Source organism: Mustela erminea, chromosome 12, assembly GCF_009829155.1.
Source record: "Mustela erminea isolate mMusErm1 chromosome 12, mMusErm1.Pri, whole genome shotgun sequence".
NCBI lineage: Eukaryota > Metazoa > Chordata > Mammalia > Carnivora > Mustelidae > Mustela > Mustela erminea.
Window position 1 is genome coordinate 26,196,283 of NC_045625.1, and position 12,228 is coordinate 26,208,510.

At 33.0% G+C, this 12,228-nt stretch overlaps 1 protein-coding gene across 1 annotated transcript in view; it reads right to left on the reverse strand.

Moving 5' to 3' along the window:
* The window catches only part of TMEM38B (transmembrane protein 38B), a 59,444-nt gene that overhangs the window by 37,171 nt on the left and 10,045 nt on the right, over positions 1-12,228 (reverse strand). Inside the window, exon 2 of the mRNA XM_032307949.1 lies at positions 8,270-8,426. Within this exon, the coding sequence (XP_032163840.1) occupies positions 8,270-8,426 (157 nt within the window). The remainder of the gene's footprint in view (positions 1-8,269; positions 8,427-12,228) is intronic.

Genomic DNA, 12,228 nt, shown 5'->3' on the forward strand with positions numbered 1-12,228 from the left:
TATGATTATAGATTATACATGTGAATATATATAAGTACATATAATTATATATGATATATATTATTATGCCTTCTTTTTTTAGAAAGGGAAGAATAAACACAAACAGGAAAGAGGTTATCTGCAGGAAAAGTACAGAGAAGTGGGACAGGGGAAAAGAAAGTTATTGGTAAGGTCCAGTTCTTAGGTTGGATCCAATACAATGAAAGTGTAAATTAGTTAACCACTCTGAGAAATGATTTGGCATTACGAAGCATAGTCTAAAAATCACTTCCTCTGTAACTCCGTAAATCTACTCTTAAGCAAATAGCAAGAGAAAATCTTGCTCATGTACACCAGTAAGTATACACAAGAATATTCTTAGCAACACTGTTTGCAATAGAAAAATAACTAGAAACAACTCTGCCAACAGAATAATGACTAAATTATGACAATTAATTCTAGTATGCTGGAAGTGAAAAAAAAAAAACTACAACCATACACAGTAAGACTGAATCTCAAGAACACAGACTGACCAAAAACAGCAAGTTACAGAAAAATATATACACATGATACCATATATACATTGAAAAACTGTATTGCTTAGGGATATAAACATATGCTAAAACTACACAGATAAGTAAAGGAATGGATAAGCACAAAATTAAGAGTAATGGTTACCTCTGAGAAAGGAAGAAAGGAGACAGGATGGAGCAGGCGGCGGGATGGTGGCATACAAGGGATACAGAAACTAATGGCAAGGCTTTAGGGAAAATGATGGCAGCTCTGGCTGCACAGACTTTGATCTCTTCAAATCCCAACATAAAAACAAGGCAACTAGAAAGCAAAACCAAATCCCATCCAAAACACTTAAAATTATGTGACAAGGTATCCCTTCAAACCACAAAAGGCATAAGGGCAGAGACAATTCTCTACCTGCAAGACCTCTACTTTTTGGAAGGAAGAAAGCAACAAAGTGGCAACTAATGAACCTAAGAACAAAACAACTCCAAAATAGCAAATGAGGATTCAATGGCAAGTACAAGAGGCCAATTTGGAAACAATAATAACGGCTGAAACTGGGAGAGACTCTGGCATTCTCCAATACCAGGTGAGACAAAGGGTCCATAGTAAAAAGGTCTAAGGGGTTAAAGCAGTTTAGTCCCCATGAAGTTTCAAAACGGATCCACCTAAGCTGTCTCCCAGAACAAGCCCAATGTGAAGAAAACACTAGTATACAATCAAAACTGAGCAGTACAGAGAAATAGAAGAAATGGAAGGTTCAGACCAAACTGGATTAAGGGGAAAGAGACACAGAAAAACTGAAAAAGGTCTGGTCCTCATCTTCTGAACACTATAAAAACAACAGAAGCAGGAGTTAGCTCTATGAAGTCATAACATCTTTCCTGAATTCCACCTTACCCTAAAAGTTCAAGAAACCTAATTCAACATAAAAATGACCAAAAGAAAGATATCAAGGTCAAATCCCACATAAATTTATTTAAAAAAAAAAAAAAGGCAGAATAAATCCCTACAGACAATGAAAGCATTCAGGAAAATGTGTCCACCAAAAAGATCAAAATTCCAACCTAGTGTTCAAAATAAGTTAAAGACATTAAGAAAAGTGATACAACATATAAAAGAATATACATCAGAATTAGAAAAACTGAGAACTGAAGATACAATTCTCAGGGGAAAAAAAAAATTCTTTAAAGGAAAAGAAATCACTTCAGTAATGAAAACCAAACTAGAATGAAAACAAAGAGAAATAAACATAACAATACCTTGAAAGAAATAGAAGGGGAAACATTTTAAATTTTTAAAGAGATTTAAAAAGTCACTGAAGAAAGACAAAGAGCCATATAACAACCATACAAGTCTTGAAGAGTACAAATACTAAAATAACTTGTTCTCAATTAAAAACAAACAAAAAGTACCTACTAAAAAGAACATAACACATACCTAAAAATATTGACCCAGAAGGACCAACATCAAGACTTATTGTATTTACATTAGTAGGTCTTAACAGGAAAAAAATTATTTTGGGCATCTAGAAGAATATGTGACTTATAAGGGAAAGAAAAGAAAGTGATCACCAAACTTTCTCACAGCAATGCTTTATGACATAAGAAATGGAGTAACATTTTAAAATCCTCAAAGATAGAAAGTACGATCCAATTTATTTATACCCAGTAAAACTGACTTTCAAGTACAAAAGACACAAACACCAACATATGGGATCAATGATGCATCTCCTAGAGCATAAGCTTCAAACAACTAAAATTGCTAAAGAGACACAGACTTAAGGACTGGTGATAAGCATTAAACATACAGTTAACTGTAAAACTAAGACTAAATGAGGATTAGGAAGTGAAAAGTAATAGTGTGTAATGGTTGTAAGGCTATGTAGAATAGCACATCTATTTTAAAAATGGGAAGAGAACGAGAAGTGTATATGCAGAAAAATTAATGTAATCCCATCAGCAGATATTTAGTACTGTTACTCAAAGCTACTGTGTATTGTGTGTATACTGAAGAATAAAAGAAATGAGTAATGTTGGAATATTCTAATTCTATTAAGTCTTGAGCCATCAAGAAAGAAAATTCTTAGTATAAAAGAAAGGATACACACACACACATACGCGCACACGTGCACACACACCACAAATATATTACATATACATTATATATACACACAGAAAGTTTAATGAAGGCTCTATGGTCTTGAATTTGAATTAGAAATAGAATAATTTTCATCCTTATTATTCCTAGTTCTGTCACTGAAAAGACTTAGAAACTATCAATTCAGTAATAACAAACATCTCTAGTGCTCAAATTTTGGTCTTGAAATGCCATTTCTCACTAAGAGAAACCAGAGCTTCTTAGAGAAATGAGTGATTTCAGAAGAAAATTACAAGATGAATCTTAATATTAAGTAGCAAGGAGCTAATCAGTTTGAAAAATCAATCTGAGGGCGCCTGGGTGGCTCAGTGGGTTAGGCCGCTGCCTTCGGCTCAGGTCATGACCTCAGGGTCCTGGGATCGAGTCCCGCGTCGGGCTCTCTGCTCAGCAGGGAGCCTGCTTCCTCCTCTCTCTCTGCCTGCCTCTCTCCCTACTTGTGATCTCTCTCTGTCAAATAAATAAATAAAAATTTAAAAAAAAAAAATCAATCTGAAGAAGCTCCCACCAGCCAAAGATGAAAGAATTTGGTCTTCAATAATGACAACTGCAATTTATTGAAACCTATAAAATGTGCTTAAATCCATAAGTTCATAATTACTCAAAAAACAATAAAATAGGCCATCTTTGGAGGATGACAGAGGATCGATTAATTACCATGAAAATTGGTATGTAAAGATAAAGAATCAAGGATTTATCCTGCTGTTCCTATGTGTTCGTACAACTGGATAACCAAATAATAGATTAGTGGGAAGTATTTATTTATACTACTTCATATAATACACAAGAAAAGATAGAATTAGACTATTAACATTTTGTAATTCCCAGTTAATTAATTCAGTCTTTAAATGTAAGAGTGCTAATGCCAACAAAAAAGAAAGCAAATCAGATATTGTAGGTCTCTTATGGTCTTGCCAAAGGGATCTAACCTAAATCTGATTTGTATTCTGAGTCAAACTACCAATTTTCAGAAATCCTCTGTATCCTCTGCAGGATTTAGAAATATAATGATATGTACCATGAGTACACAATCAGTGTGTTCCAGGCTATGGAAAACTCTACATGTCAAATGACTCTGGTTCTTCGAGAGATAAATTATAAGGGAAAAAGGGAATGGAGAGGAAACCTATAAAATGAAAGCAACTTAAGAAATATCAATTTTTTTAATAGGCATGACTAAAGAATAGTGTCTAGGGATGAACATTTGGATGATAAAATTATAAAAATATACAAGTAATTACCATTAAAGTGAAGATAATGGTGTGCTACTATAATGCTTATTTAAGGTGAGAAAAGCATTATGACTGGAATGGGACACATAGAAGGGGGTTTTAGAATGAATGGTTAAGTCTTATCTCTAGACTTGGGTAGTGAATTCAAGGTTATACTTCAGAATAATTCATTAGGCAAAACACTTTTTCATGGGTTTTCTGAATTTCACCTTATAATAAAAAGATTCTTATTCTACATAATGAAAATGCCGTTTTTATTGTATCACAGTTCTTTACACTTCGCACATATTTTATAAATTTTCTTTTGTACCTGTTCAGTATTAATTGAAAAATTTTAAAGAAAAAAAATATTGTAATAAATCAATAAATAAAAATAAGACAAAAGATTTGGTCCTAAAAAAAGAAAACTGTTCAAAATGAACATTTATCTAAGGGCACCTGGGTAGCTCAGCTGGTTAAATGTGTCTGCCTTTGGCTGAGGTCATGATCCCAGGATCCTGGGATAGAGCCCCACATCCGGCTCCCTGCTCAGCGGGGAGTCTGTTTCTCCCCCTTCCTCTGACCCTGTGCCTGCTTGTGTGTATGCTCTCTCTCTCTCCACCACCCCACAAATAAATAAATAAATAAATAAATCTTAAGGAAAAAAAGAAAACTCATCTTGGTTAAGATCACAGTCCAAATGCTAAGTTGAATTCAGGCCCTGCCATTCACCAATTTCCTAAGCCTCAATTTTCTCCTATACAAAAATGGGATAATAAAAGATCTGAGGATAACAAATAATATTTTTATAATATTATTTTTTATGTTATTTATAATATTCATATATTATTATATTATTAATTCACCATGTAAAAATGCATTTATTTTCCATTTCTAACATACCTTTTAATTTAATCCAAGAAAGCATCCATTTATAGAAAAGCAATTTTATGTCATTTAAGGGATCAAATAATCAAGATCTAGAATTCCTTACTACTCAAGTACAGAAATCCCTTATAACAATACATAGCAGTCCATTTCTTTAGCAATGTATTTATTGAACACAGAAAAGTACTTATCACACAGTTCACAAAACAAAGTCCCTGTTCTCATAAGCTATTATTCTAGTAGAATGACACAGACCAAGATAAAAAGAAATAAACAGATAACAGATCAGATAGTAATAAGCCTAAGAAGAAAAATAAAGAAGGATGATGTGATACTTATGGGAGAGGAGGTACTATTTCAGTCAGGGAGACCTCTCTTAAAGAAAAATCATTAATTAATTAATTAATTAATTAATTTAAAAAATATATATATGCCTTCTAGGGAAATGGCATTAGAGAGAAGACTGCAAGCACAAAAGTACTGAGGTAGAAAAATACTGTATGTGTTCAAGAAATGATAAAACCAATGGTGGCTAAAACAGAATGAATAAGAGTACAGTAGAAAGATATTACATCAGAAAGAATGAAAGGGAAGATATTGTAGGGTTTTATAGGCCACTGTAAAGAGTTTTAGATTTTGTTCTTAATCAGATTAAGAAACTACTAAGCATAGGAGTAATATATTCTTATTTTAATTTTTTTTAATTTTTTAAGTAGGGTCTATAACCAGCATGGAGCCCCACATAGGGCTTGAACTCATGACCCTGAGATTGAGACCTGAGCTGAGATCAAGAGTTGGACACAACCTACTGAGCCACCCAGGCACCCCTCTAACTTATTTTTATTAATCACTTTGTCCATGCAAAAAAGAGTGGTGGTTAGTATACAGGAGCAGAAGTAGAAATGACAGTAAGTGTCAGACTCTGGCTATCCTACCTTTTATATAGTCTCAGCATTATTAAAATTGTAATAAATTAAATTATAAAAATTATAATAAGTGCTAAGCTAATATCTTTTTAAAATATGGTTATAAAAATAAAAGTCCTTGAGAAAGGCTTTTAAACATAGCATTATACCCTTGAGGTCCACCCATGTTGTTGTAAATAGCAAGAGGCATTCTTTTTTATAGCTGAATAATATTCCATTGTATGTATATACCATATTTTTTTATACATTTATCTATGGATGGACACAGGTTGCTTCAAATCTTGGCTATTATAAATGATGCTACAATAAACACAGAGGTGCATGTATCTTTTCAAATTAGGATTTTCATTTTACCCAGTAGTGGAATTACTAGATCAAACAGAAATTCTATTTTTAATTTTTTAAGGAACCCTCATTCTGTTTTCCACAATGGTTCTATCAATTTGCGTTCCTAGCAACAGCGCACAAGGGTTCCTTTTTCTCCACATCCAGGCCAACACTTGCTATTTCTTGTGTTTTTCACTTTAGACATTCTGACAGGTGTGAGGTAATATCTCATTGTACCTTTGGTTTGCATTTTCCTGATAATTAGTGAATGGTCCTAAAAAAAGAAATGCTAGATGGTATAATGCTAAATAACATAAGTCAGTCAGAGAAGACAAATACAATGATTTCCCTTACATGTGGAATTTAAGAAGCAAAACAAACAAACAAACAAATAAAAAAAGAGATGAAGGGCCCCTGGGTGGCTCAGTCGTTAAGTGTCTGCCTTTGGCTCAGGTCATGATCCCAGAATCCTGGAATCAAGGCCTACATAGGGCTCCCCAAACAGCAGGAAGTCTGCTTCTCCCTCTCCACTCCACCTGCTGGAGTTCCCTCTCTCGCTGTGTCTCTCTGTGTCAAATAAATAAATAAAATCTTAGGAAGGAAGGAAGGCAGGAAGGAAGGAAGGAAGGGAGGGAGGGAGGAAGAAAGGAAGAAAAGAGAGACCAAAACACTCTTAAATACAGAGAACAAACTGCTGGTTGCCAAAGGGCAGATGGTGATGGATGAAATAGATAAAGGAGTTTAAGAGTACACTTATCATTATGGGCACTGAAATGTATAGAATTCTTGAAACATTATACTGTACACCAAAACTAATATAACATTATATGTTAATTATACTTCAAAAAAAGAAAGAAAACACATAACCAATGGAAGACTTCTATAAGAGGTGGTTAAACAAATCTATGAGACATAGGGACACCTGCCTGGCTCAGTTGGTAAAGCACGCACTATTGATGTCAGGATCATGAGTTTAATCCAACATTGGGAGGAGAGTTTACTTTAAAAAAAAAAAAAACTAATTTATGAGAAATAGTGGCTATTAAATGTTAAAGTTTTAAAGTCAAATTTCCTGGTTTTGATCCTAGTTCAATCACTGAACATGTAAATTTTAGCAAAGTTTCTCAATACCTCAATTTTCTCATTTGTCAAATGCGAAAAATAATGGTTATAGTACTCATGATTAAATATGAATATAAAGAATTTAGCTGATATACAGTTAACAACTCAGTAAATATTAGCTATCAAATTTATTATTCTACTTCCACTTATTTCCACTGCTACACATTTCCACTATTACTTTTTCACACAGCCATCACTATTTATAATATTCCCCTTTAAGACTGGTTACATACCCATTTAAAAATTATCACCAAAAAAATGAACTTTAAGTATTCTTAACATTACATATTTGATTCGGTTTTTATTCAAAAGTATAGTTTCTGCTTCAGACATAGCAAAGCACTTTGTATTATAGTTTTCTTTTAGCTTTATGGATCACTCTCCTTAAGGATAACTAAATATTTGAATTTGTAAGAAACCAAAGCAATTCCTGCTAACATTTTTTTCTTCACTTCAAAATTAAATTAAAAACAAAATTAGGGGCACCTGGGTGGCTTAGTCATTAAGCATCTGCCTTCAGGTCAGGTCATGATCCCAGGCTCCTGGGACTGAACCCTGCATCAGGCTCCCTGCTCAGCGGGAAGACTGCTTCTCCCTCTCCCACTCCCCCTGCTTGTGTTCCCTCTCTTGCTGTCTCTCTCTCTCTCTCTCTGTCAAATAAATAAATAAATAATCTAAAAACAAACACAAAACAAAATCAATGCTACATCCCATAAGGCTCTGAAAAATCCAACAGAGACTATGACAAGAACAATTCTTACATACGAATCATAATCACTTGGACTTTTTGTGTAGTTAGTCACATTCTTATTTTATCCTGCTGTATATCTGTATGTATGAGTTAGTTAGATAAACCGTTTGGGGCCAAATATTTGGTGCCCTTTCACATTTGACAAGCTTCCAACTAAAATACATAAGAAAATGGTAACAATACTTGCCTCTGGGACAGAATATAAGTGAAGGGCGAGAAAGAGACAAACTTTGCAGTTAAAAACATTGGCTTAATTTGGGTTCCTTCCTTAGCACATGCATTCACTTTTGGAACATAAAATAGGTTTTAAAGAAAAAAAAGATTCATTTATTAATAATTTACAAAACAATTTTTAAAATGTCTCATATTTCACCATAATGGCAGCTTACCAGATTGAAGATGCCAGTAATATATTAGTGTTGTTTGCAAGAAACCTCAACGGAGGCTCTGCAAGCAATACACAGGATAAAATTCCTCCACCAAAGCAATGGAGCATAGCAGTAAACCAGCTTGAAAGAGGATTCTTCCATGCCATTGCCGCAGCTCCTGAAATGGCAAAGTAAAAATGTGGTCTGAGATAACTGTATGCTAAACAAATCCTAAGGTACCAATGGCACTAAAGAAATAAACTTCTTTTTTTTTTTTTTAAAGATTTTATTTATTCATTTGACACAGAGAGATCACAAGTAGGCAGAGAGGCAGGCAGAGAGAGAGAGGAGGAAGCAGGCTCCCCGCGGAGCAGAGAACCCGATGCGGGACTCGATCCCAGGACCCTGAGATCATGACCTGAGCCGAAGGCAGTGGCTTAACCCACTGAGCCACCCAGGCGCCCAAGAAATAAACTTCTTAATTTCATAACTTTCGAAAGCTTACTATTACTCATAGGTGTGGCAATCATGATCATCATAAACTCTACCTATTATTCTTTAAACCAAGCCTGGAAACATTTTAAGACATACATAATTTGGGGCACCTTTAAAATACTCTGTCCGGGCTCTTACTGCCAGTTTCCCAGTAGTACATTACTATAAACAATCTCCCTACCTACTCTCTCCTTTTATTCCCAGCCCTATTTTAAGTACTTCCAGTTGATATGTCAGAGCAAATTTGAAGAAAAATTATCTTAAGCACTTTAAAAAATAAAAGCTGAAATAAATAAACTAAGCTTTTAACATGACAGGCTAGAAACAGAATCACAAAATAAACCCAGAGGTGAAAGGGTGATGAGGAACAGATATACACACAATCTTAAAATGCTTCCTAACAAGGCACTTATTAATTACAGAGGGAAATAGTAATTTTAGAGTGGAGAAACCTTGCAGACATTACTATAAACAAACATCAGGTGACTCTTGTTATGATTCACCAAGAACACATCTTTCTCCTACAGTACTGCTACCAACAATATATAACCTAAACTAACTTAATCAGATACACCCAAACTGAGGGTGCTTCTGGAAAAAAAAAACTCGCCTATACTTTAGCAAAGCTAAGTCAAGAAACACAAAAACAAAACAAAGGCTGATGAAATGCTCCAGATTAAATAACATGAAAGAGACAACAACTACATACAGTGCATATTCTAGATCATATCCTGGAGTGGGAAAGAATATTTATAAATGACCTTTTTGGACAACTGATGAACTCTAAATATGGACCCTGGCCTAATAACAGTGTTGTATCACTGTTAAACTTTCTGATTTTAGTAACTGTTTTGTGGTTCGTAAATATTAACACACTTAAGTAATTTGATGTAACTGGGCAAATGCTTCCAATTTACATTCAAGTGGCTCTGAAAAAATAAAAACATAAATAAATACATAAATAAAAACATTCAAAGAGATGCTAAAGTACAAACTTCTAGTTATAAAATGAATAAATTCTGGGGATCTAATGTACAGCATAGTGACTACAGTTATTAATACTGTATTGTACACTTAAAATTTGCTAAGACAGTCAATCTCAAGTCACTACCACCAATTTAAAAAAAAAAGTAACCATGTGAGATAATGGGTGTGCTAATTAACTTGAGAATCATTTAACAATCCATATGCATATCAAACCATTAAATTGTACACTTGGAAGATATATAATTTTATCAATTATACCTCAATAAAGCTGGAAAAAAATAAATGGGGCAAAATGTAAATGGTTGGTGAATCTGAGTAAAATATCTGAGAATTCTTTGACCTATTCTGGCAATTCTCTAAGTATGAAATATCAAAGGGAAAGTACAAAAAATAAAATAAAAAATAAACTCAGCCAGAAAAATAGAAGCAATTTATAAAAATAAAAGTAGAAACCCATTAAACAGAAGCTAGAATAGGGAGATGAAGATGGGCAACCAAAAAGCCAACCCAAATTTATTACTGGAAAAGACCAATAAAACAGACCATTGTTCAACAAGTCTAAGAAAGGGGCAGGGGCAGAAACAGAAATAATGCAAAACATTAGAAGGAAAAATAAGGAAATAGTTTTATAGAGTTTTTTAATTATAGGAAAGCAACATGCATTTAATCTAATAAATGTGAAGATACAGTTGAAATGGACAGTATAAATCAGCCAAAATTCCCTTAAGAATAGACAGAAACTTGAATCTACATATAACTATGGGAAAAAAAAAACTATAGGGCAAAGATCTCTTAAGAAAGGTGCTAACCTCAATAAATTAATGGAAAACATTTACCAAATATTTTTGGATTACTCATTTTTATTCTATATCACCATTATGGAATATAGCAAAGGAGAAAAACTTAAATCATTCTATGAAACATACTCCCAACATCAAAAATTATAAATAAAGAAAAAAGAGACAGTGAAAGAGGAAGGAGGAAAGGAAAAAGATAGGAAGGGAGGGAGGAAGAAAAGAAAGGAAGAAGATACACTGTAATTCTTAGAAGTATAATAACAAATTGAAATCAGTAGTTTTTTGAAAAGGTAATAAATCATGACCAAGTAGATTTTATCCAAAGAATTAAAAAGGATTCAATATTTAAAAATTCATTTAAATCATTCACCATACTAACAAATTATCATCTCCCCTTTAGAGAGAGTAAAAGACCTAAAAATTCAATGTTCCTGATTTTCAAAAAAATCTAGCAATCTAAGAACAGAAGGAAAAGTACTTAACCTGAATTAAGATATAAAGGGAAAAACTTTTTTGACCCCACTAAAATTTAAAACCTCTATATGAATAAAGTCTGGAACAGTGTTTTTCAAATTACATAAGGCAAATTTCAGTAAATCAACAAAAAAAGACAACAAACACAAGAGAAAAATGAGCAAGTCACAAAGTGGGAAATATAAATGATTAATAAACATACCAAAATAAGAAAGTCCTCCCTTAAGTCATCAGTAATCAAGAAAAACCAAAATTTTAAAAGATGTTATATTTCTCACACAACCAATTGGCAAAAAAATTTACAGCTTAATATTCATTAACTTATTAGTCAGCAAAGGTCTGAAGAAATTCATACTCCTGTGAGAGTATTAAAAAGTCATTCTGAAGAATAATTTGGGAGTATAAGTTTATAAATAAAAAATTTTGATTTAAAACTGACTCAGTACCCGAGAAATGTCATACAAGAATATTAAAGCAGTGTGTTTATAATACTGTGAAAAAAATGAAAAAAAAAAATCTAAACAACCATCATTAGAGAACAGTTAAACCATGATCATTTGTGCTATGGAATATTATACAGGAGCAATAAAGAGTGTGATAAAGCAGTATCAACATGGGATATTGTTACTCAGCAAAAACAAAGAACCAAATACAATTATGTAGAACCGCAGTATTACAGCATGGAATCATTTACTTTTTTCAATGTTTTTAGAATCATTCATGAGCAAAAATGCAAACACGATACATTTCTCTAGGTACCCGCATATACATGGAATGCAAAGAATAGGGTCTGCAATACACCAACATGTTAACTGTTACTGTCTCTTGAGGAAACCTAGGATTTGGGAGGATGCTCAAAGGGGATTTAAATTTATGTAATTATACCGAGTATATTATTTAATCATATTGGGATTCTTTTAAATAAAATGTTCATTTACTAAATGTATAATTAAACAAAATTTTAACAAATTATGTCACACCCAATCTGTGGAATACAATGCATCTATTTAAAAAAATGTAGCAGCTTTATAAGTACTGATGTGACAAAAAAATCATATGTGTATACATAATATATACAGTAAGAAATTATTTACAGGGAAAAAAACAGAAAACCAGTTATTCTATCAGAATATTATACAAGTAATAAATAAAATAAGGTCTGCAAGAATTTATAAACAAATAGTTAACTGTTGTTATCGCTTAGGATGTATGTGTGAGCTCAGTAGA